This window comes from Rhipicephalus sanguineus, chromosome 8 (genome assembly GCF_013339695.2).
Source record: "Rhipicephalus sanguineus isolate Rsan-2018 chromosome 8, BIME_Rsan_1.4, whole genome shotgun sequence".
In the NCBI taxonomy this organism is placed as follows: Eukaryota; Metazoa; Arthropoda; class Arachnida; order Ixodida; family Ixodidae; genus Rhipicephalus; species Rhipicephalus sanguineus.
Window position 1 is genome coordinate 159,762,490 of NC_051183.1, and position 24,564 is coordinate 159,787,053.

At 48.0% G+C, this 24,564-nt stretch overlaps 1 protein-coding gene across 1 annotated transcript in view; it reads left to right on the forward strand.

Moving 5' to 3' along the window:
* LOC119402432 (ATP-binding cassette sub-family C member 3) overlaps nt 1–24,564 on the forward strand; it is a 311,062-nt gene that overhangs the window by 164,231 nt on the left and 122,267 nt on the right. Inside the window, exon 12 of the mRNA XM_037669579.2 lies at nt 8,678–8,867. Coding sequence (XP_037525507.1) covers nt 8,678–8,867 — 190 coding nt within the window. The remainder of the gene's footprint in view (nt 1–8,677; nt 8,868–24,564) is intronic.

The following is a 24,564-nucleotide window of genomic DNA, read 5'->3' on the forward strand; positions in this document are numbered from 1 at the left end:
GCAAGGTCATCAACAAGTTTGTCAAGCTTATCGTTAAGCAATGATTCAAGCTGCTCGATCTTTCTAGCCAGTTCAGCATATGAAGGCATACAGTAACACAGGAAAATGCAAGCGAGCAGCAGTCGCGGTAAGATTTGTTAAATCCGGCTACAATATCGTCACAGTAGAGAACAACCAACCTGTAAAAGTTGGTTTATCGCACCAACACCACTAGGAATACGCTAAAAAGTCTGCAATAAGGACACGCAGAAACTACACTAGAAAAAACACTAAAAAGACTGCAATAAAGACAGCGCGAAAACTACAAAAAACTGCTGGCAGCAGTGGGAGCGGTGCGGAGTTCCAAGACAAAACCAAAAGTAAGGAGGCCAACCTGTATCACGCGGAAGCAGGGAATTAGAGCGTCGTCCTTTAGCCGGAACTACTGCTGCCAAAATGACGAGCCAGGACCAGAGGGAATCCTTATGTAGGGTCCAAGGCGCCTAATGGTGGCAGGCCAAGCTGTCCAATGACGTCCACTCCGCCGGTGGTAAGGGCAACCCAGCGCAGATGACGCAGGTTTCCCAGGCACGTGTACTGACCATGCAATTGCAATCAGCAGGCAGCTGATTGAATGTAGGCGACCGGCGGATAAGTGGTCGTCCTAGGAACGAACTGGCTGTCACCAACCTGTATCACGCGGAAGCAGGGAATTAGAGCGTCGTCCTTTAGCCGCAACCACTGCTGCCAAAATGACGAGCCAGGACCAGAGGGAATCCTTATGTAGGGTCCAAGGCGCCTAATGGTGGCAGGCCAAGCTGTCCAATGACGTCCACTCCGCCGGTGGTAAGGGCAACCCAGCGCAGATGACGCAGGTTTCCCAGGCACGTGTACTGACCATGCAATTGCAATCAGCAGGCAGCTGATTGAATGTAGGCGACCGGCGGATAAGTGGTCGTCCTAGGAACGAACTGGCTGTCACCAACCTGTATCACGCGGAAGCAGGGAATTAGAGCGTCGTCCTTTAGCCGCAACCACTGCTGCCAAAAATTTTAGCCGCAACCACTGCTGCCAAAAATGTGATGCTCAAATCGAGATATTGAAGGCGTCCGTCCTTCGGAACTTCGAATGTGAACCGCAGCCATTCGTGCTGCGGTTCACAGATGATGGAATCCGATGCAGATTCCATCATCTTGGAGAAGCAAGGCAGTCGAGGAAGCAATTGAAAGTTTCGGGGTGGGGAAATTTCAAAATGAGTGGGGCACGTCCCTGCGGGGCTTCGCGGACTTCAGTCACTGTTCGTCGGGTTCGATGGGAAGTTTTTTTTCCAAGATGACGGAACCTGCATCGGATCCAGAATCGCTCCAGTGCTCTGTAACCTTTTCATGGCAAGAGGAAACAGAAAATTATAGGCCTCTCTGCAGCAGTTTGGTGTGGCGAAGTGCGTCAGGTACGTGGACGATTTCCTCGTGTGCCTTCCTTATGGTTTGATGTCTGAGTAGACAAGGGATGACGTGTTACGCTCATTTGCAATTGAGCACGAAGGGCTACGGTTCACATTCGAAGTTCCGAAGGACGGACGCCTTCAGTATCTCGATTTGAGCATCTTAAGGGAAAGCAAGCACACGTGCTGAACCCACGAGCCAAGAGGGGAAAAGCAGATGTTGCCGTTTGATTCCGGGCACTCCAAGATTGTGAAAAGGAGCATAGCCACGGCGAGCCTCCTGGAGGCAGTTGAGCAATCGTTCTTTCCCACTATCGAAGCAGCAGTGAGCATGCGAGTGCAGCGCCTCGAAAAGAGGGGTGATACCCACGTCACTTGTTGCTAGCAATCACGTCGTCACTTGTGCTAAGGCAAGCAAAAGAAAAACTGCCAAAAGATAAAAGGCCACCTTTCATTACAATACCATGCATGCACACGGTGGTACACCGAACCCCGCAGGGGCGTCTGCGCAAGCAGGCGTTTGGTGTGTAGCGACACCACGGACCCGAGCTAACGGGGGGGTCTCGACCCCCTCCCACGCCCCGCCGTGCGTGGCTTTGCCGTGTCCGGGGAAAAGGGGATCCTGGGGGTTGAGCCGACGCCGGGTGCTTGGACCTTTAAGGCCCCCCGGCAGAGGCAACACACCCCTTTGGCCCCTGCTTCACGTAGACGGCACCCCTGGGCTGACCCACCCAGGGGAAATCGGCGGTCGCCTTTTCCTATCCCCCTCTCTGATCTTTCGCCTTCCTATCTTCCTTCCTCGCTGTCCTGTCTTCTAATCTCTTCTGTTACTTCCCCATTTTCGTAGGCGGCCCGGGTTAACCGTGTATATGTGTCCTCTCTTGGACATAATATATTAGGTTATAGCGGCATTGTACGGCTGGCGTCTGCAGCCTTAGTTCATAAGTGCTGCAGCGTCCCCAAGTTGGACTCCATGGTGGGTGGCCGCCACTGCTGCCGAAACACACACAACTATAATGGAAAGAGCTCCATTCCCCCGTCTCCTTGATCGTTAACCTCAAAAGAGGGTACGCACCGATGAAATACTTAATTCTCTGACCCGACCAACTGAAACGTTTCCAAAATTCCATGTCCTTCACAGCCAGAACCCTGACAAACTCGCAAGAACTATCTCTCCATTCACAGTTGCAAAATCCTTGACCGAAGCCTTAGGGCCGGGCTACAAGGTAACCAAAATGGCGAGCGGTGACCTTCTTCTCGAAGTCACAGCGAAACAACAGCATGAAAAACTCAGCACTCTCGTATCACTTGGAAGCATAGCCATTACAGTGTCACCCCATAGGTCCATGAACACCTCACGCGGTGTCGTTTCGGAAGTAGACCTCCTTGACTTGTCTGAAGCTGAACTGCTAGAGGGATGGAAAAGCCAGAACGTGACTGATGTGAAACGAATCGTTATTAGAAGAGAAGGAAAAGAAATCCCAACGAAACACCTGATTCTCACATTTTCAACCAGTGTTGTTCCCCAAACCATTGAAACAGGCTACATAAAATTAAATGTCAGACAATACATTCCTAACCCCAGACGTTGCTTCCAATGCCAGAGATTCGGCCACGGATCACTCAGCTGCCGTGGTCATCAAACTTGTCCTAAATGCGGTGTACAAGGCCACCCCTCCGACAACTGTGCTGAGCCACCACACTGCGTCAACTGTAACGGCAACCATCCTGCATACTCACGTTCATGTCCAAGCTGGAAAAAAGAAAAGGACATCATCACATTGAAGTACAAAGAGAACATTTCTTTCCGCGAAGCCCGTAAAAGGTGCTCACCCTTTCACAGCACACCCTACGCTGATGCGGCGCGCCGGGGGGCCGCGTCGCATCGGCCCCCGCCACTCCCACGGTCTGCGCAGAGCGAACCGTCGGCTGTGGCGCCTGCCCCCACGGCGGCAGTAGTCAAGTCTACTCCGCCAACTAGCGAACAGGGACCGGCGACTCCAGGGCCGTCGGGTCTCAAGGCCTCGTCACGCCAGACGAGGCCCGAAACTCGAGCCATTAGCCCGACCGTGCGGGCATCCAGTGCCTCCGAGGAGGCAATGGACACGGTATCGGCACCCCTGGTGCCGAAACACCGGCGCAGTTCTCTGGACCGCGCCAAGAAAACAAAAAAGCCAATAACGGGGCCGGACGACCGCCCTGCCTCCTGAAACAAAGTATTTCACTTGAACACTCCACACTTCCTTACTGTACACACAGCACCTTTTTATCATTAATATGCACACAGAAATATTACAGTGGAACATCCGAGGCCTTCTGCGAAACCTCGATGACATTCAAGAACTCCTTCACGAACTCAATCCAAAAGTGCTGTGTGTACAAGAGACACATTTAAAACCACAACACAAAAACTTTCTACGCAACTACCTCATTTTTCGAAAGGACCGAGATGATGCCATGGTATCATCCGGTGGTGTAGCCATTATAGTCAACCAATCAGTAGCATGTACACATTTACCACTACAAACGTCCCTGGAGGCAGTGGCTGTTCGAGTGGTTCTTTTGAACAAACTCGTCACCATTTGCTCTCTTTACATACCTCCACACTACCACCTGCAAAAACACGAATTCCAGTCCTTAATAGATGAACTTCCGGAACCTTACCTTGTACTTGGAGACTTTAATGCACATAGCAATCTATGGGGCGATTCTCGGTGCGATGCGCGAGGTCGTCTAATTGAACAATTCCTTTTCTCTTCGGGCGCTTGTCTGTTGAATCAGAAAGACCCAACATATTACAGCCTCGCTAACAATACATACTCGTCTATAGATCTCAGCATTACATCTCCATCGCTTCTATCCTTACTTAAATGGAAAGTGATTAAGAACCCTTACGGAAGTGACCACTTTCCTATTGTTCTGAGCACACAAATAGTAAATGAATGTCCCCCACAGGTTCCCAAATGGCACATCGACAAAGCCGATTGGGAACAGTTTCGTAAGACTGCTCTCTTAAGCTGGACAGACATGTGTGATTTAAGCATAGGTGCAGCTGTAGACTACTTCACAGCTTTTTTGATTAATGCTGCCACCAAATGTATCCCACAAACAAGTGGACTGTCTGGCAAACGACGGGTCCCATGGTGGAACAATGAATGCCGGAAGGCGCGCAAAAAACAAAACAAAGCATGGAGGTTGCTTCGGGACTCTCCCACAGCCGAGAACCTTGACAGTTTCAAAAACATAAAATCTCAAGGCAGGAGAACGCGCCGTCAGGCAAGAAGAGAAAGTTGGGAGAAGTTTTTAACGGGGATCAATTCGTATACACAGGAGGCTAAAGTCTGGAACATGGTTAGTAGGGTAGCAGGGCGGCAAGTACATTCACTTCCTCTAGTAAACACACAAGGCGACACCCTGGAAGACCAGGCAAACTTCCTCGGCGCACACTTCGAACAAGTGTCTAGTTCCGCGCATTACTCTGAAGTCTTCCAACGGTACAAAACAAGAATAGAAAAACAAAAACTAGAGCGGAAATGTACAAAACACGAGGCATACAACCAACCCTTCAGCTTAGCTGAGCTCCAGGTATCGCTTAACAGCTGCAGTAATTCCGCCCCAGGTTCTGACCGTGTGATATACGACATGTTGAAAAACCTACCTGCCGAAACGCAAAGAACCCTACTGTCCTTGTATAATGCTATCTGGTTCTCCGGCGAAATCCCCTCGTCTTGGAAAGAGGCCATTGTCATTCCTATTCTTAAACAGGACAAGGATCCATCCTCCGTTACGAGCTACAGGCCGATCGCACTAACAAGCTGCCTGTGCAAACTTTTTGAAAAGATGATAAACCGCCGTCTTATATATTTCCTGGAAACAAACAATCTACTTGACCCGTACCAGTGCGGATTTCGCGAGGGTAGATCCACGACCGACCACCTGTTACGTATCGAGGCACAAATCCGTGACGCATTCGTCCACAGGCAGTTCTTTCTGTCTGTGTTCCTCGATATGGAAAAGGCTTACGACACAACATGGCGCTTTGGAATACTAAGAGACCTGTCCCACCTTGGTGTACGTGGTAGAATGCTAGATATAATAGAGAGCTACTTGTCAGATCGCACGTTTCGAGTTCGGGTAGGAAATGTTCTATCAAGACCATTTCTTCAAGAAACGGGAGTGCCACAGGGTGGTGTACTTAGTTGCACACTCTTTATTATCAAAATGAATTCCTTGCGCCTCTGCATACCACGAAATATGTTTTATTGCACATATGTCGACGATGTACAGGTCGGTTTTAAGTCGTGCAACCTTTCGATCTGTGAGCGTCAGGTCCAGCTAGGGCTGAACAAGATCTCCAAATGGGCGGACGAGAATGGTTTCAGCCTTAATCCTCAAAAAAGCACCTGTGTCCTGTTCTCTCGAAAGAGAGGCCTTCATCCTGATCCAGATATTGACCTGCATGGTCAACATCTCTCCGTGAAGACGGAGCACAAATTCTTAGGCCTAATTCTCGATAGTAAGCTTACGTTCGTATCGCACATTAAATATTTAAAAACAAATGCCTAAAAACAATGAATGTTCTAAAAGTGTTGTCACACACTACGTGGGGTAGTGACAAAAAGTGTCTGTTGAATCTGTACAAAAGCCTCATACGCACTCGCCTAGACTACGGTGCAATAATCTATCAGTCGGCGACAGCAAGCGCCTTGAAGATGCTTGACCCTGTCCACCATCTAGGCATTCGCCTTTCTACGGGCGCCTTTCGCACCAGCCCCGTGGAAAGCCTCTACGTCGAATCGGACGAGTGGTCGCTACACCTACAGAGATCTTACCTATCTTTTGTATATTTTCTAAAGGTGAACGCAAACAAGGAACACCCCTCACACTCCACAATCAATGATTTGTCCAGTTCTGCCCTTTTCGACAACCGTTCTTCGGTGAGACAGCCGTACTCACTTCGTGTGAGGGCTCTAGCTGAAGAAATGGGTGTGCGAATTCTCGAACACTCTCTAATGGCTCCCGCTCCACGTCTCCCGCCGTGGCAGTGGCAGCTTATAGATTGTGATGTTTCTTTCGTGGAAGTTACCAAGCACGCTCCACTTGCACATATCTGCACACACTTCCTCGAACTCCAGCACAAATACACGTGTCCAGAATTCTTCACAGATGCCTCAAAGTCCAATACTTCTGTGTCGTACGCAGCGGTTGGTCCATCCTTTTCCGATTCCGGTATTCTGCACCCAAACTCAAGTATCTTCACAGCGGAAGCTTACGCGATACTTGCGGCTGTTAAACACATAAGACACTCAAAACTACAAAAGGCAGTTATTTACACGGATTCCCTAAGCGTGGTAAAAGCTTTAAAAACTCTGAAAAAACACAAAAACCCTGTCCTTGTCTCGCTATACTCTCTTTTATGCACGATCTACACACTCGAACAACGTGTCGTAGTGTGCTGGGTGCCAGGGCACCGCGAGATTGCAGGCAACGTGTTGGCGGATCACCTAGCAGTATCCGCCCACGAAAACAGTCCCAATACACTCATAGCTATTCCCCCACTAGACTTAAAACCCTTCCTCAAAAGAAAGCTCAGGGCCTTTTGGCAGACCACATGGGATATGCAGACAAGAAATAAGCTACACGTTATCAAACCACATCTAGGTAATTGGCCGCCGGTATCGAATTCACGCTACACAGAAGTTACACTCTGCAGACTGAGGATTGGCCACACACATAGTACCCACTCATATCTTTTGTCCGGAGGCGATCCACCTCTGTGTGATCACTGTGGCGATCCACTAACTGTACTCCACACCTTACTGCAATGCACGGAACTGGACGCTCTCAGAAAAAAGCATTTTTCATCTGTATACCTGCAGTACCCTCTTCATCCTGCTATGTTCATTGGCAGTGAACCCCATTTTAAATATCAGTCCCTGTTTGCATTCCTAAAAGATGTACACAATTTTAACGTTATTTTTCCAGGCGCTCCGTAGCGCGGCCTCATGATTGAGGCTGCTGCTACGGTTTCCATCAAAGGAAGCACCTGCCTCTCGGCCTTTGGGATCAAAGGCCTTGAGGAGGCACTCGTGCTGTTATCCCGCCTCTCACATGTAAATACCATGCTCACTAGTCATTTATCCCACACCCATAGATCACACCACTTGTCACTGCCATAATTTTATACTGTATACACATTTTTTACGCTTCTTTATAGCGCGTGATTTTAGGCCTTTATACAGCCACAATACACCCTGCCATCGTAATCATTGGTCATCGCCAACACCACATAACAGACATGGCGCTCTTTGGCCACCCATGGCCCTTGCGCCAAAAAGCCCCACTAATCATCATCGGTGGTACACCGAATGAAGAAGGTTGCTGAAAAGTACGGTATGAGGACGGCATTCACTGCGCCGAAAAAGCTCATAGGATTGTGCCCAAAAGTGAACGGTGACCACGACAGAAACGAAGAAGCGCTGTGCTCGACCAGACATGCGGAGAGGTTCGTTGAATGCACGAAAAAAAAGTCGTGCACAGGATCCCACTGTCCTGCGGTGCTCATTACGTTGGACAGACGGGAAGGTGCGTCAACGAGAGGCTGCGGGAGCACCGCTACAACTGCGGCCTCCTACAAGCTCCAGGGCATCTGGCGACACACTGCAGCGGGTGCCCGTGTAGTCCTGTGTCTGAAGAAACTGAAATTTGGCACAGGTCGAACAAGCAGACGAAGAGAGAGGTCTTCCAAGCCTTTCACTATAAAAATGACAGCAGAGGGCACGTGTGTAAGCGCGCCGTCGATAGCGCTCAGCCAAGCCGAAATTGAGCTGATCAACGAGGACAGGGGGCGTCGCTAGCTCGAGCAGTTCTGCGCACGCATGTGGTCACTGTATATATTACATATCCATCTTCGTAATAAACGGTTGTTAGTTTGCGCTGATGTGTTTTGTACGTCATTCATTTTGAGTTCTTTTTTGTAAAGTTTGCGCAAGAAACGTTCATCACGTCAAACCAATTAGCCCATTGTCAAGTTTTTCTTAAGTACGAGATAGTTGACCAGTGTTGCCGCGAGACGGGTGAGGTCTGAAGCGCTGTCGCTGTTTAGAAGCGGTAGCTGTAAAGAAATGTGGTCGAATTACTCGAAGCATTCGGTGTTGTGGAATGCTCGCTGCACGAAGCCCCGTTCTTCCGCGTAAGATGTTCCGATAGTATTGTTATTGATGCGCCTCTTTGGAACGTGATGTTTCCATCTAGGCAGTACTCCCGGCTGAGCGCCAACGAAAGTGACTCCACCTCGGATACTGAACGACGCGCCAGGCGGCGTCGCACTTCGTCCACTCGCAGCGCTGGAGAGAAGTCTGTACTGGCCAAGGCCAAGCCCGACAAGGCGCCCGTGGCTGCCGGAGCCAAACTGACCGAAGAGGAGAGCGCCCAAGTTGGATCGGTAAGCGTCGTTCGGGTCAGCGCGATGGTTCTGGAGTAGCTTGCTTGAATCTTTTTTTCTTGTCGCGTTAGCATGCATTTCGTATAGTACTGAGGAAACGCACCCTAACTTTTATCGCAGCGTTTTACCAACGTGGCTGAAGATAATATTCTTCTCGTGCCACATTCAGACATAAAAGCACTTCAACTACCTTGTACTGCACCAGAGTCTGCGACATCAGTAGAAATTCTTCTAAAATGTCAGACTTCGTGCTTTGGATATTGCCTCCCACTACTCGCATTGTAGTACAGTGACAATCACATTGTGGTGCTGAGCTTCGGACTTTCATTCTTGGCAAGACCGCCTCATTTTAATACGGGAACGCCTACAAAAAGGGATAATTGACAACCACCCACTTTTAGCGCGAAGCCCCAACGCAAGAGATTCATTCTTGTATGATTTGAATAGGGTCTTCAAAGTTTGTCAATTATCCCTTTCATAACGTTTCTGCCGCATAGCGGGATTTCACAGAACTCATAGCATTGTGTGTCCGTGTGCTTCGAGTTGTTGACTAATTCGCCGTCGCGCTGCCTATTGATAGCATGCTGGCTAGCGGTATTGGTAGAGCGACCGCCCCGGAAAGGCGTTGGTCCTGGGTTCGATCCCCGGACCAGGACGAGCTTTTCTTTAACTAGGAAGCTTTCCAGCGTTTGTTCTGTGTTACCTTTTCTTCGTCCCGTCCGTCTGCGCGCTGTTTTTTCCCACTGGGAAGCTTTCCTTTCTGAGAAATCCTTCCTTGTGGCTTCGTGCTACAAACGAGGTGGTTGTCCGCTTCATAACCTTTCGTCCACCTTGCGGGATTCCGCATAACTCTTTCGGAAGAAATGCCTACGTACAGTCCTCACGGTTTGAAACGCGACAGTTTCCACACTCTTCAGTTCGAGACATACCGCGTAATTTTTGGTTTGAACAGCAGGCTAACTTGAGTCTGGCCTAGTTGGTGTTTACTGTTTGACATCGTTTTTTCGGCGCCTTCCAAGCTGTCGTGGCTCTGCCCCCGTACCTCCGGAGAACCTAGAAGACACGGCTGTGGTAAGAACCATCCAGAGCCGTATGCTAAATGCTCTACCGGGGTTGTGTACGAGATCCCATATACGTGCGGCAAGTCCTACATAGGGCAGACGGGGCGGTGCCTCAACGATCGAGCCAGGGAACAGGCACAAAAGTAAAAAAAAAGGCAATTTGGCTCTTCTGCCTGCGCACTGTAATGACTGCACCTCTGAACCGCGGTTTCATCAGATCAAGATTCTGGACAGAAGCCAAGATCAGACAGCCCCAGAGCTGTTGGAGGCATATCATATTAGAAAGAAAAGTGATGACTGTGTAAGCGATACATCCATTAGATTATTTCAATCCGAAATATGTTTGTTTGACAAGTGTCTGCCCCGCTTGGCTGGTGAGTGAATGTAACGCTTTCTGCGCATGTCATAAGTCCCTGTATATTGCTAGGTCTGTGTATGAATAAACGAGTTCAAATTTTACCGCCCGTGTCTTCTACTTCCCTCTTGCCTCGTCTTTTGTGTGCGGTCAAGATGTCAAATTTACATCAGAGCCAACATGACCATTAGTGGCCAGATTTGCAGCGACATGGTGAGGTTATCTCGAGAAATTCTTCACACCAGTCGCTATACTAAAGAAAAGTTCGATTTTGCGTTCTAATCAGTGGGGACTGTACTTATATTTCAACCTGGCGTGCGCAGGGTTCCCCATTAAGGGGGGAGTCTTACCTCAGTGGTATGATTACCGACGACGTCTCGAACATGCTATTTCGACGCCAGTGGCCCGTGTAATTGTCACGTGAACCGTCACTCTGCCATGTGACCTTGCAAAATTGTGCTCCTACATGGCCACGGGACCGTCACATGACGCGATCACCTGTATAATCACACTGGGGAAAGTGGGTTTTGTGTCACTTGGGACAGTCAGTCTTTTTGAACACGAAAGCCTTCTATGCTGGGGTCCACCAAGATTTCAGTGACGTATGTCCGTCACCGATACGACGTCGAAAATATGCACGCGATCAGATGACAAAGAAAAAAAGTTCCGTCAACGGGAGTCAAACCCACGACCTCTCGGTCCGCGACAAGAAATGCCGGGCACGCTATCCACTGCGCCACGGTCACATAGTCTAGAGGATTTACAAACGCGCCCTTTATATCTCGCGCTTTCCTCTCACAGTGCTCTAGGCCGGCGGAATGGTGTCGCCCTCTGGGAGCGATAAAGCGAAGTAATGTATCATGACCATGGCCGGCAATTAGCTCCTGCAACGCGTCGCTGTACGTGTCCGTCCCATTCGGCGCGTTTCCAATAGAAGTGCGATTTTGTCAACGCTTTAACGCACCGCGATGTGGCGACCTTAGCCCAAGCGCGGCCTCGCTCATAGCATCCGGATATTCATACCCAAAATAGCTCTGCCACGCGCGCCTGCCTCGCCTGGCTGAAACACCGTGTTCCCAGCCTATACTCGCCCCGAAAACAAATCGCGGCCGGGCTACAGGGGAGAAACGACGCGCGTTGAGTTTCCCTGTTGTGTGGTCAATAACTCTAACATGCCGCGGGATGACGACATTAGCCCAAGTTCTGCGTGCACTCAGCGACGCTTTTCTGGCTGTCACACCGCTTTCTCTGATCAAGTTCTCACCTTCAACTACTACAGCTACCACAAGGATTCGTTTAATCATTAACCACGGACATTAGTCGTCGGGATGGAGATGTACCACCAAGCGTCCACCTGGGGGCATCCATGCTATAGCTGCCAAACACTAATAGACATTATGATATAGACATTATCTTATATCAATGTACAGTAAACATTCAACTGCTTCTGTAAGAACACGTTTTACTTTTGTGTTATACTGATTCCTATGATGACGGGATCAACCATGTTTTTCTTATTCCTTGCTTCCATCGACATTTCTCTTTTGGCGGGACACAGCTTGGTTTTTCTTGACGTTAAAGCGTGTCGCCATCACTTGGTCACGTGGCATTCGGTACCATCGGATTCTAACACCCGATGCTCGTGGGATTTTCCGCTTCATGGGGCATAATGCTTTCGCGTGTCCGACGGCACTCCAGTGTTCCTCATATGATTTCTTCCAGAAAAACGAGCCTGGCTTTATCTCGTAATTACATGACTTGGATTCGCTTTAACGTAAAGCAAACTAGTTGAACATGCCTGCTGCACCGTAAGTTAGCTACGAGTACATCGGCCCAATAAATCTTAGATCTCAAGAAATCGCACCATTATTCAGCTAATTAAAAATATCCCCTTCATCCGTGGCGGGCGGCATAAACTCAAAAGTTCCGAAACAGTAATCCCCCACCAATTCTCTCAAGTAATCCCATCTATCACATTCCTCAGCAATCCTTAAATACACGTGCAATGCTAAGTAATGGGAAAATTGTTAAGGTAATTCCAGTTCACAAATCTGGAGATAGAAATAAGGTCTGCAATTATCACCTGATATGACTAACCAACTTTCCTGGTAAGTTACGTGAACACATAATCGTTTCAAACGTAACCAGCTACTTGGAAAATTTCTTTGAAAACCAGCATGGCTTCAGAAAAGGATTCACATGAAAAACAATAGAATTTACTAATCTATTCCGTAGAGCTGACTCTAACTTTCAGACAGACTGCATACTCATAAGCTTTTCGAAAGCATTCGAATATGTCGCCCATCGTGCCCTCGTAGAAAACTTATATAGCATAGATTCCCTTGCTGGCTCCGAAATTGGTCATTTCGCAAGCAATTCACGATCGTCGATGATACTTTATCTCGAATTACTGACGTTTCGTCCGGTATACCCTAGGAGATAGTCTTGGGCGGCGGCCGCATGTTCGATGGAGGCGAAAATGCTTGAGGCCCGTGTGCTTGGATTTCAGTGCACGTCAAAGAACCCCAGGTGGTCGAAATTTCCGGAACCCTCCACTACAGGGTGATTCCACGAGAGATCGAACATGCCTGTCCGGTCGATATTTATGTTTTGCCTGGGTTTTTATATGTTGTGTGGGCACATACAATGTGCACGGAACCAAAAATATTATTTCCAAGAAACGCTCCCAGCGCGCCAAAAAAATATTTGTAGGTGGCGGCGTGGGCCTCCTGTTTTTGCTCACTGCAATGTTTTCGAATTTCACGGTCGAATTTAACGTGAACTATAAATGATGTGACGAAAACCTTTTTTGTTGATTTTAATACGCATTGCTGTGAATTACATCCACGCTTTTTTATGACGTCCTCGAAATGAAGAAAATGTCAAAAAGTGGCACACACTGCTGAAATAAAAAAAAGTGTGCTAAGTTTGAGGCGCCTTGGCGGCTTTCCTATTTCAGAGAGAAACTTGAAAACAGTGTCAAATATAGATAAGAGCCTTTGCAACATTAATACGGCAGATCATTTTCCTACAGGCAGCGCAAAAAAAAAGACAAAAAATAGTTAAAAAGCAAGTTTTTTCAAAAAAGTTCGTCTTGAAAAACTAAAATAAAAAAAACCTCCGGTCTCAATTTTGACGGCAGTCTTTTATCGAAGAGCGCTTATGTCAGTGAACACACGGTTTTAATATCAAATGTCCTTATTTGCTTTGTTCACGAGATATAACGGGCCAAAATTACGCTTAGTGTGTGTGCTCACTTCAGTTCGAATGATGGTTGTTATCAGCTTGCGTTGTACGTAAATGTACAGTTTCAATTATTCTGCTGCAGCAGAACTTTGCTCTGGTGGCTTTTCGTCAAGAAAAATGCGTTCTCAGAATTTATTTGTGTGTAGCGTGTGCGAAAGTGTGCTGCTGCCGCCCTCTAAAGGGCTAACGTGTACATAGTTTGCAGCTTACAACCTCGCCTACAAGCATCAGAGGAAAGGTGGGCGCACCTGGTCAAGATATCAATCGCTGAGGGGAACAGCGCAAAAAACGGGACGGAGAAAGATTGAACACACGACAGAAGCGCTTGTGTCGTGTGTTCAATCTTTCTCCGTCCCGTTTTTTGCGCTGTTCCCCTCAGTATCATGTACCAACTGGCCCTTCAAGAAACCCTTCATCAATCGCTTCTTCTTCTTGAAGAAATGCTTGGTCTACATCATCGCGGATAGATGTAGACAGGTTTTCCTTGAGGAGCGTAAAGCAGTGCTAGCAGACCTCGCAGTTGTCCCGAAGATCCTCAGCAAAGATCCTCAGCCTATGACAGTAGCTTCTGGAGGTAGGCAACAACAAAACGAGCAAGGAAAAAAAATTGTGCAACGAAAATGTTTTTCTCAGCAATCTTTTTTTTGTGAACGCATAAATAATTGGCACTGTATACTCGGGCGTAGCCATGGGCCGCGCGCATCGCGTGTAGTGAACAGCTAGACCAAGTCGAAACGTTTACACTGAACGGCGCCGCACACATTATCCCACTTCTGCGCAGCTGTCATGAATGAGTTTCCAGAACTGCTCACGGTTTCACATTTTATGACCAAGGGTGTCTAAGCGTTGGGTTGTGATAATTAATTTGTAGGCCACACTCGTTGTCAAAACTAAGGATAATGTCCGTCTGGCGCCACCAGTGACCTCTGCTGTTCTCGACGTGGGAAAGCACTTTAGTAAAGTGCCAACAAAACATCAGTTAGGCAGCTTCGGCCACTTATGGCTTAATCATGCCGCACCGCACGTTTTCTGGCTGCTGAAACGCTGAGGTAAAGGTCGAGATGATACAGGAAGACGTTATCTGCGACGCCGAAAACATGTGATAGCGGGAAGTAAAATAAACGGCTCGAAAATGATTGAGCTAACCTTTTACAAGTGTTGTTTAGGCACAGTGTGCGTCGAATGGGGAAGATGGTCAGAGCGTACAATGCACGTAATGGAAAACAACTGCATAACAGCGCGCCTACTGATTGTGGCATTTAGTTAGTTTAAGCTGGTCTTCGCTGCATACAGATGCTTTGTTTGGTGTGCAAGAAGAGATTTGACAAAGTCACCTAAACCATGTGCTCACGGTGTCTCGCGTACTCCTGATTGGCGAATACTGCCGGATTAGTTGAGGTTGTAAGCTGCAAACTGCGTACGCGTTAGACCTTTAGAGAGCGGCAGCAGCCCGCCCCCGCACACGCTAGACACAAATAAAGTTTGAGAATACATTTTTCTTGACGACAAGACACCACAGCAAAGCTTTACTGCAGGAAAATAATTACAACTAGATTTACGTGCAATGCAATATGATGGCAACCATCAATCGCACTGAAGTGAGCACACACAGCAAGGGTCAATTTGGCCCGTTAAATCTCGTGAACAAAGCAAATGAGGACATTAATATTAACACGGTGTTCTCACTGACATAAGCGCTCTTTGATAAAAAAATGTCGTCAAAATTGAGACCGCAGTTTTTTTTTACTGTTTTTAAATGAGCTTTTTTAAAAATCTCGCTTCTCCAATTCTTCTTCTTTTGCGCTGCCTGTAGGAAAACTATCTTCCGCATAAATGTTGCAAAGGCTCTTTGCTATACTTGACACTTTTTTTTAACTTTCTATGTGAAATAGGAAAGGCGCCAAGGCGCATCAAACATAGCAAACTCTCTTGATTTGGACCAAGTTTGCCATTTTTGTCATTTTTTTTCCTTCTGAGGACGGCATAAAAAAAGCATAGATGTAATTTACAGTAATGCGTATTAAAACCAGCAAACATTTTTTTCTACACATCACATATAGTTGGCGTTAAATTCGGTCGTAAAATCCGAAAACATTGCAGTGAGCAAAAACAGGAGGCCCGCGGCGCCACCTTCAAATATTTTTTATAACGAAAGCTGTTATGAGATCACAAGGGCGGTTTTTGGTGCCGCCGCTGCCGCCGCCGCCGGTGTCCGTAACCAGTATCGCTCGAAATAAGGAAAAAAAAACGAAATAAGAAAAAATTTCCAGGTTGGAACGAGGTTCGAACCTCCTGGGCCCTCTGCGTGGGAGCCCAGTATTCTACCTCAGAGCGATGCCGGTACTTAAAACTGCTTTGCAAAAAGACCCTATATAGCCTCCATATCGAGAAGGAACCACATTAACCTATGTAATGTAGCGTAGTAGAACAGTAAAATAACAAGCAAGTGTCACACAACGCGAATTATGTAACCAGGCGTCACACAATGCGAATTGTGCTACGAGTAGGTTGTTGAATGCTTCCAACCCATTACAAGGGGCTGTGCCATAATTCTTCATCGTCATCAGCCACAGCATCAACAAAGTACACATAATGTCTTACAGGTGTTTAGCAGGTACCACGGTTCTCCGCAGAATGAGAAAAATTGCATAGTCGCTGCTTCTCTACTTCACAAAAAAAAAATCACAGCATATCCACTGGGTGTATTGATGAGTGGGGCGAAGTTCCAGAGGAAATGATCGTGTTGAAACTTTTTTAGCGCGCACAAAAGACGGAGGACACAGAAAGAAGGCACAAAACGAGCGCTTGATGATCGCAAATGATCGGTAAACCGTGAAACCCTTCATCATAAAAAGAGTGTGAAACACCGTGTATATAATAAACATCAAACTTTTATTGTATGGTGGTTTACGTGGTCCCTTCATTATCACCGCTTTGTGATCGGTGAAATGCAGGGAAAGTGTCCGCTTCCGAGCGAAAGAGAAAGCGCGCCAAGAGCGACCGCGTTCCCCGCTCGCCCTATGAGATTTAACGGCAAGGCTTGAGGGAAGACACGACGCGCGTAGCGTTCTTCTTCGCGTTCCACGAGGCGAGGTCGGTCGCATGCCCAACGAAAGCCAACGGAACGCGATCGTGCAAGTGCTCCGGCTTCGCATCACCTCATGGTCCCATTTAGCCAAACATCTTGCTCAAGGTGTGCTTTGCGTTTTTTGTAGAAATTTCTTTATCATGTACATTAAGACAAAAAATTGAAAGCTCACTAGAGTATATCGCCGGCAAAGTATGTCTTTTAGTGTGATTAAATCAAGGAACACTACGATGTCTTGTAAATTATGATATCTAGTGAATTGCTCATCTAGTGAGCAATTCATTAAACTAGAGCTGGCTACATACTATTACAGAGGAGGGAACGACCCACGCCCTAAGGAGCTTCGCCCCTAATAATTCGGGAAGTAACCACGGCGCTCCTCAACATGACCTCTATCGCATATTGCATTGGTGTGAGTTATGACAAATTAGTTTGGACAGTAACAAATGCATAACCATGACTTTTGGGTGGAAAGCTCTCGAATTCTATCTTTACATATTCCCCTAACGAGGATTCACACTCAACTACAACTTGCTACAGATATGTTTGTATTCATTACACGCCTAATGTATCGTGAACAAAGAAGAGATCGCCGCAACTGCAGCGCAAACATAAGGCTATCTCAAAGGTAATTTAACAGCACAACTGCAACTACTCCCAAGCTCACCTACCATACTTTCGTGCGCCCTCAGCTGGAATATGGATCTGGTCACCTCACTAGGATTATCTCATCAAATCCCTCGAAGATGTCCAGAATTGTGCTTCATTATTCATGACTATAAGAGACTATCTAGTACCACAAAAATGCAGCATGCAATCACTTTTCCTGCCTTACCTTCGCTCTGGTAGGAATGCTGCTCTAATCCCACACGAGGCTACAAAAGAACAAAGAAAACGAGAATGCAAGTGTCCGATCATGTGGCCAGCGGTTCAAGTCTCTATATTACTTTTGAAATGCAGTACACTTTTTGTGTTGATCTTTTTTAACTTCAAACGCGCAGATACGCCTTCGTTTGTAGAGAGCCTTCGCTCGGCATATGATCCAATGCTCATTAGAGGCAGCATGAAAGCCGTGGATGGGTGGACGGATGCTGTGAGTTGAAATTGTCAAGTGGCAGCTCTCCCTCGGTTGCGCTCTCATTAACTCACCGGGGAAATCCCCTCGACATTCTTTTCAAGCGAATCGGCTGTTACCTTCCGGATGTAACCTAGCGCTTGGTACCCTTCCAGTTGATTTCCTTCTCCATCTACAATGTGTTGTTGCATTGTGACACACTTCCTACCTATAGCTTTTATGTGGCTCCAAAATACTCTAGGCGCGGCCTTGTTTTTTTCGTGAATCTGTCACCCAGCGTTCATTTTCACCTTAATTCTTCGCTTCGAGCAATATCTGTACAATAGATCTTTTTCTCTAAATACATTTACGATGTGAATAACTTCAGGCAGCGTGAAAAACACAACAGGTGTGTGTGTGTGTGTGTGTGTGTGTGTGTGTGTGTGTGTGTGTGTGTGTGTGTGTGTGTGTGTGTGTGTGTGTGTGTGTGTGTGTGTGTGTGTGTGTGTGTGTGTGTGTTCCTCAGCTTCGTCCTCGATTTTTTCGCGCTGCCTCAAGTTGTTCGAAAGATGCGCCGGCTCGCCAAAAAAAGTTGTTGATATTTACCACATTTTGTTCAGTTCGTCCTGCGGCCGCTTCGCCTTCTATGCTCCATCTCACAAGCTGGTTGCAGCACTGTGGAAGCTACGGGGCTGCACAGCCAATGGGAAGAGCGAGCACACCTCCCGATGTATTCATCCCCGCCGCGCCGTCTGCTCGGCGTCCGCGTAGCCGTAACGCGTTGTGCGAATAGAGCAAGCACACGAGAGCAGCCAACGCTCTTAGCGTTGGGCAGCAAGGGCAGCGCCGCAACAAAATAATAATAATAATAATAATAATAATAATAATAATAATAATAATAATAATAATAATAATAATAATAATAAAACATGCGTTGGGCAGATGTTGCGTAGGGCAAGTAAAACGTACAAGTGGTAGCAATCAACGCTGTTGCGTTGGGCAGCAGCGGTAGCGCCGGAAAAAAATTTGCAGTGGCTTAGCTCGGCTATGCCAGGATATACGTAGCGTTAGCAAAAGTTCAGCTGATTATTCTTAGCTTTCCAGATTGTGTAGGATTATTAGCCTTCTTCTGTTCATTCTTCGTACGCTGAACCGCTAATTGCCAGGCAACTACTTCGGGATCCGATGAGATAAGCTTCTCGGCTCTTCTGCGCCATTGAGCAGCATTTGTGCTCTCCTTCTCCATGGCGTTACCCACCTGCAAACGCCAGTCAGAGGCGCTATCAAGCGGCTCCAGCACAGTCTCAGACGGCGACTGCACAGCGAAGGCAAATAGGTGCGCGCGCGCTGCACCAATACGTCTGCCAAGGCTACGACGTCACTCTGGAAAGCGCAGACCGGCGGCGGCGAGTCGCGCGCGGCGCTGGCGGAGTCTGCGCGCGCACCGGCGCCAGTTTGTTTGCCGCTGCTACGACGCCACTCCTCCTGAACCCGCAGACAAGCAGCGGCGAGCCGCGCGCGGCGGTGTCGTAGAGCGCGTGAGATGCCATCTCCGGTGACCCAGCTGTGTGACATCACTGATCCTCGCGCATGCGCAGCACGGCTCATGGCGCTCCACGCGAAATCGGCTCCGGCTAGGCAAGTGTAGCTAACGCTACAAAAAGAAAGAATAACGTGGCAGCATCGGCGTGCGCAGGGTTCCCCATCAGGGGGGGGGGCGAAGGTTAATCGTAGCGCCCCCCCCCTTGTAAGTCAATGTACGAGGCAGATTTTGCGCCCCCCTCCCTCTTAGGGGACTCGGGGGGTCAATTTATGGGGCAGATTTTGCGCCCCCCCCTCTTAGTTTATTAGGGGGGGGGCGGCCGCCCCCCCTGTGCGCACGCCTATGCGTAGCAGCACACGTCGACGCTGGTTTAGCCCATAGCTGGTTCCTTGCGCTCGAAATTAAGAAGTCGCCGTCGAGAGCTGTGCGGCCGTAAGTTCTAAACCGACGCTTCGGCTTGCGTTGTATTTGCGTCCCGGTGCTTCGACAGCAATGTACTCATGTCTACTTTGCACTGTTTCCAAGATTCATTCTCAAATTCTCGGCGACAAGGCTTAGCAGGCATGGCTGAACAAACAGCTAATAAAAATGTGCCTGATACTTTGTCCTCAGCGTGAGATGCCACAAAGCGATAGCAGATTCCACCGTTTATTTATTGCTTTCAGGACAGTGGGCAAGTAGCAAACGCGAGTTCGGATCGAAGCGAGCGATCGCGTCTGCATGAGCGCTGCCATGTTGGTTCGTCATCACAATTATCGGAAGTTACCGATGCAATAAAAAAATGCCCGTGACGTACATGCGAATCCTGCTTAGCGCATCACGAATTGCTGTGACGTGTAGCACCTCCTCCAATTATAATGCAATTACAAACGGAACTACGTTTTCCTGCGCAAGGGTGTGACTTTCTTACACCTCGTAGCTTCCACCCTGCTGCAACCAGCTTGTGAGATGGAGTATAGGATTCTATCGTACGTTGTTCAAGAATACTTCTATGGTGACTAGCTTCGACCGCGTAATTTGTCTCATTATGTTAGGAGCGAGCATCTTACGGTCTCGGCTTGTCGGCGGTGCATCGTCGTGACCCATTTGGTTCGGCGCATCGTCGTGTCCTGTCCATTTGCTTGAGTGCAAGAGAGGGCGCCACCGCCTCAGCGCTCGCCCTGTGGCGAGAGAGAGCGAACGGCGTGCTTTGACTATGGAAATGCTCTTTCTGCGATGAACGCTGAACTACCAGCTCGCGAGGAACGAGAATGCGCCCTCGCCCGCGAGAGACAACGCCGACGCAGGCAACGTGTGCTAGCGAGTTTCTTGAAAAATTGGCCGCGTATCTGCGTGCTTAGTAGGATTGAAAGCTCGGCAAGTTGGTAACGATTCATAGTTGGTCGAGGTAAACAGCACAAAAAACGAAGACAGAGTAAAGGAGGGACACAACACGAGCGCTGCGTGCTTTGCTGCAAATGTCGTCTAAAGACGATAGAAGGGGCGCTGCGTGAGATGTGGACGCCATCTGGCAATACGTCGAGAAACATGAGTGCTGTGTTACGGCTGTAGTCCCGGCGCTGCAGCAGGCGAAGACCGGCGGTGACCAACGCGACCGGCGGGGACGCCAGCCAGCCCGAACACGCGGTTTGGCGCGAAGCGCTGAAGCAGACGAAACGTCCGCACTCAACTAGTACTCTCCACGCACTCTTTTATTTACACGTCGCCTAGGTAAAACAGGAATGCCAGAGCGGCGCCCCATGGCATTCGTACAGTGCAATACAGAACCGAAACCGAAACACAACAATGAGCTCGGGCAGAGGGCACGGAGGAAGGTAAGTTTCAGCGCAGTCGCATTTTTAGTGCAGCTTAAGAAGCTAGGGTCTTTAGAATTACGTATGTATGCATTTTCTATTAAAGGAACTAGAGCACTGCACGGGCTCGGGCCTACCCGAAAACCCGGGCCCGGCCCGGCCCGTGGGCCGGGCCGGGCCGGGTAAAGTAGTTTTAACGGCGGGCCCGGGCCGGGCTCGGGCCTGAAGCTCCGGGCTTAGGGCCGGGCCCGGGTTTCAGGTGGCGGGCTCGGGTCGGGCCGGGCTTGGACTTCCCTCAGTTCTTATTTTATCCCAAGGGAACGATGTTTTTACGTGTACCACGCTATTTAGAGAAGTTTTCTGAGGGACAAATACAGAACTTCGTTCGCTTATTGCACGGAGCTACATGATTGATGTGAAACGAACTAGCTAAACGTAAATAGACCAGACGCTTATACAGATGACATCTCACTGATATGTGCTTTATTTGCATTGGTTATCATTTTATATCCCAAATGTTATTTTGTAATCGCAGTACTAAATGTAATAAATTAATTTATACCTATAACTTATTATTGCAAAAGTGATCACAGAGCATGCAGAGCGGGAAACGTTCTTGGATGTTTCAGCCGTCCACTAAAACAAGGTCTGCGCGGAGTCTCGTTACATAGAGTCTCTATCGAGAAACGTTCTTTTTCCGTGGCTCCCCCACGGCTTCCAGTGGTCATGCGACGCGACATGCACATGCACAGCCTGCTTTGTGTGCCCACATTGCTAACGTCCAGGGTTTCGTCTTGTTCCCCTATATGGTGTGAGAGCTACATAATACTGCAGCAACAGCGTTGGAATCTGCAGGAATAGCATAGGTTCATTAAACAAGGTGTGGGCAAAGTGATATTCACTGGACAAAATATTTGGCTTAAAAAAAGGAAAAAATGCCAGGCCTGCGCGGAGCGCGCAGCATGCACAGTCACAGCGAGAACTCTCGCCAGTTAGAAGGTTCTTACACAAGATTACGATGTAGAATTCCACAATTGAATTACTACTTCCATAAAGCTGGACTTAAGGCATCCTCGTTATGCATGTTTTGCAACGAAATCGAAACAGTAGAGCATTTCTTTTTATTTTGTCGCCGCTATTCTAATCAGAGAAAAAGATACCTTGTAGCTCCATTTCAGAAGTTAGGTTAGCAATAAATGCTCCAGTAATTTTATCATTGGGCGGCACTTCGTTAGGTTATAGCCACAGGGGTGTCTGCCCTGCTGTGTTCGGTCACATCAATGAAACAAGAATATTATTACCTTGTTAGTCTGTTTTTCTGTGTTCATAATCTTGGTTTGAAATCTGTCATTATTTCTCTTAGAAATCCCAAACGAGTCTGACCGCTTGCTCGTTAAGCATTTTAATTTATTACAGCGAAAGCTGTTATGAGATCATTTCAACGGCCGTTTTTGGAACCGTAGTTGTCCGCCCCCGCCGCCGGTGTCCGTAACCACTATCGCACGAAATAAGAAAGAAAAGGTAACAAGAAAAATTTTCGAGGATGGAACGAGGTTCGAACCTGGGCCCTCTGCGTGGGAGCCCAGTGTTCTACCTCAGGGCCATGCAGGTGCTTGAGACTGCGTTGCAAAAAGACCCTATACAGGATTCATGTCGGGAGGGAACCACATTAACATATGTAATGTAGTGTGGTAGAAGAGTAAAATAACAACCAGGCGTGACACAAACGCGAATTCTGTAACCGGGCGTCACACAATGCAAATTGCGCAACGAGTGGGTTGTTGAGTGCTTTCAACCCATTACAAAGGCCTCTACGAGAATTCTTCATCGTCATCAACCACAGCATCAACAAATTGCACATAATACCTTACAGGTGTTTAGCGAGTACCACGGTTCTCCGCAGAATGACGGAAAATTGCATAGTGGCTGCTTCCCTACTTCACAAAAATTATGATGATTTATAGCGTAGTGGGTTCCTGGCAAGTGCACTTCTATTGGTTGCCAAGGAAGCCCATAAGGCTCCCATGATACATATCCTCAGGCTCTCAATAAAGTTAATTCCTGCTCTCTCTCGCTCTCCGTTTCTCCGCTTAACGTATGTTATAAAGCGTGGTGGGACAGTTAAATAACGACCGGGCGTCACACAATATAATTTACGTAACTAGTGGGTCGTTTAAAGCTTCCAACCCATTACAAAGGCCTCAGCCATAATTCTTCATCGTCATCAACCACCGCAATAACAAAGTGCACATAATGCCTCACAGATGGCACCTCGCTTCTCCGCAGAATAACGAATAATGTCGTGGTGGGTACTTCCCAACTTCCCAAAAATTATGATTTGTGGCGTAGTGGGTACGTTGCTAATATACTTGTATTAGTAGCCACAAGAGAGTTTATAACGGGCTCTAGAAATGCCGCTCTTCCAGCTTTCGCTGTGACTGTGCTGCGCTTTCCGCGCAGGCCTGGCGTTTTTTCGATGTTTCATTTCTAATCAAAATTTCCAGATTTGTTTAGTTTCATAGGTGTTTACCTTAAGCATCCTGCCGCCCGCTTCTTGCCCATCCCCCGTTGGGTGCGAGCGCCATCAGGCAGAGGACATCATCATCATTATCATCATCATCAGGTCAAAGAGCGGACTTTCTAGAGCCCGCTCAAAACTATCTTGGGGAAACTAATACAAGTACACATGCAAGGTATCCACTACGCCATAAATCATAATTATTGTGTAGTATGGAAGCACCCACTATATGCCATTATTCGTCTTTCTGCGGATAAGCGAGGTACCCGCTACGCATCTGTAAGGTATTATGTGCACTTTGTTGCTGCTGCATGCAGCTGATGACGATGAAGAATTGTGGCCGAGTACTTTGCAGCGGGTGGGAAGCATTAAAACACCCACTCGTTGCGCAATTAGCATTGTGTGATCACTGGCTGGTATTTTAGTCTTCTGCCACGCTATATTACATAGGTTAACGCGATGCCTTGCCCGACATGACGCCTGTATAGGGTATTTTTGCGAAGGAGTTTCAAGCACCAGCGTGGCTCTGTGGTAGAACACTCGACTGCCACGCAGAGGGCCCGGTTTCAAATCTCCTTCGATCCTGGATATTTTATTCTTATTTATTCTTTCTTATTTCACGCGATAGTGGTTACGGACACCGGCGGCGGCGGACATCTACCCCACTGCCGTTGTGATCTGATAACAGCTTTCGCTGTAAAAAAAAATGACAATGACGAATTGACTTTCTACCGGTACAGCATCGTTATGAAGGCATACACCATTAAACACCGAAAAAAGAGCACGGCACAATCCGTGCACAACCGAACCTACGACGACAAACCCACAAAGAGGAGCTTTATGGGTGATATTGAAGAGTAGCATGGTATTCGGGAACGAGCTATATTAATTCTGCAAAGGTCCGCAAAGACATCTGAAATTTGCTCCAGTGGTGAAGTCTAAGAAAAACGAGTGCCGATGCCTTCACAACTCGCAGGGCTGATTTTGTGCGCCCCTGCGGCTACTGCAAACAGCGAGAGCAACTTCAGCGCTGCAGGAT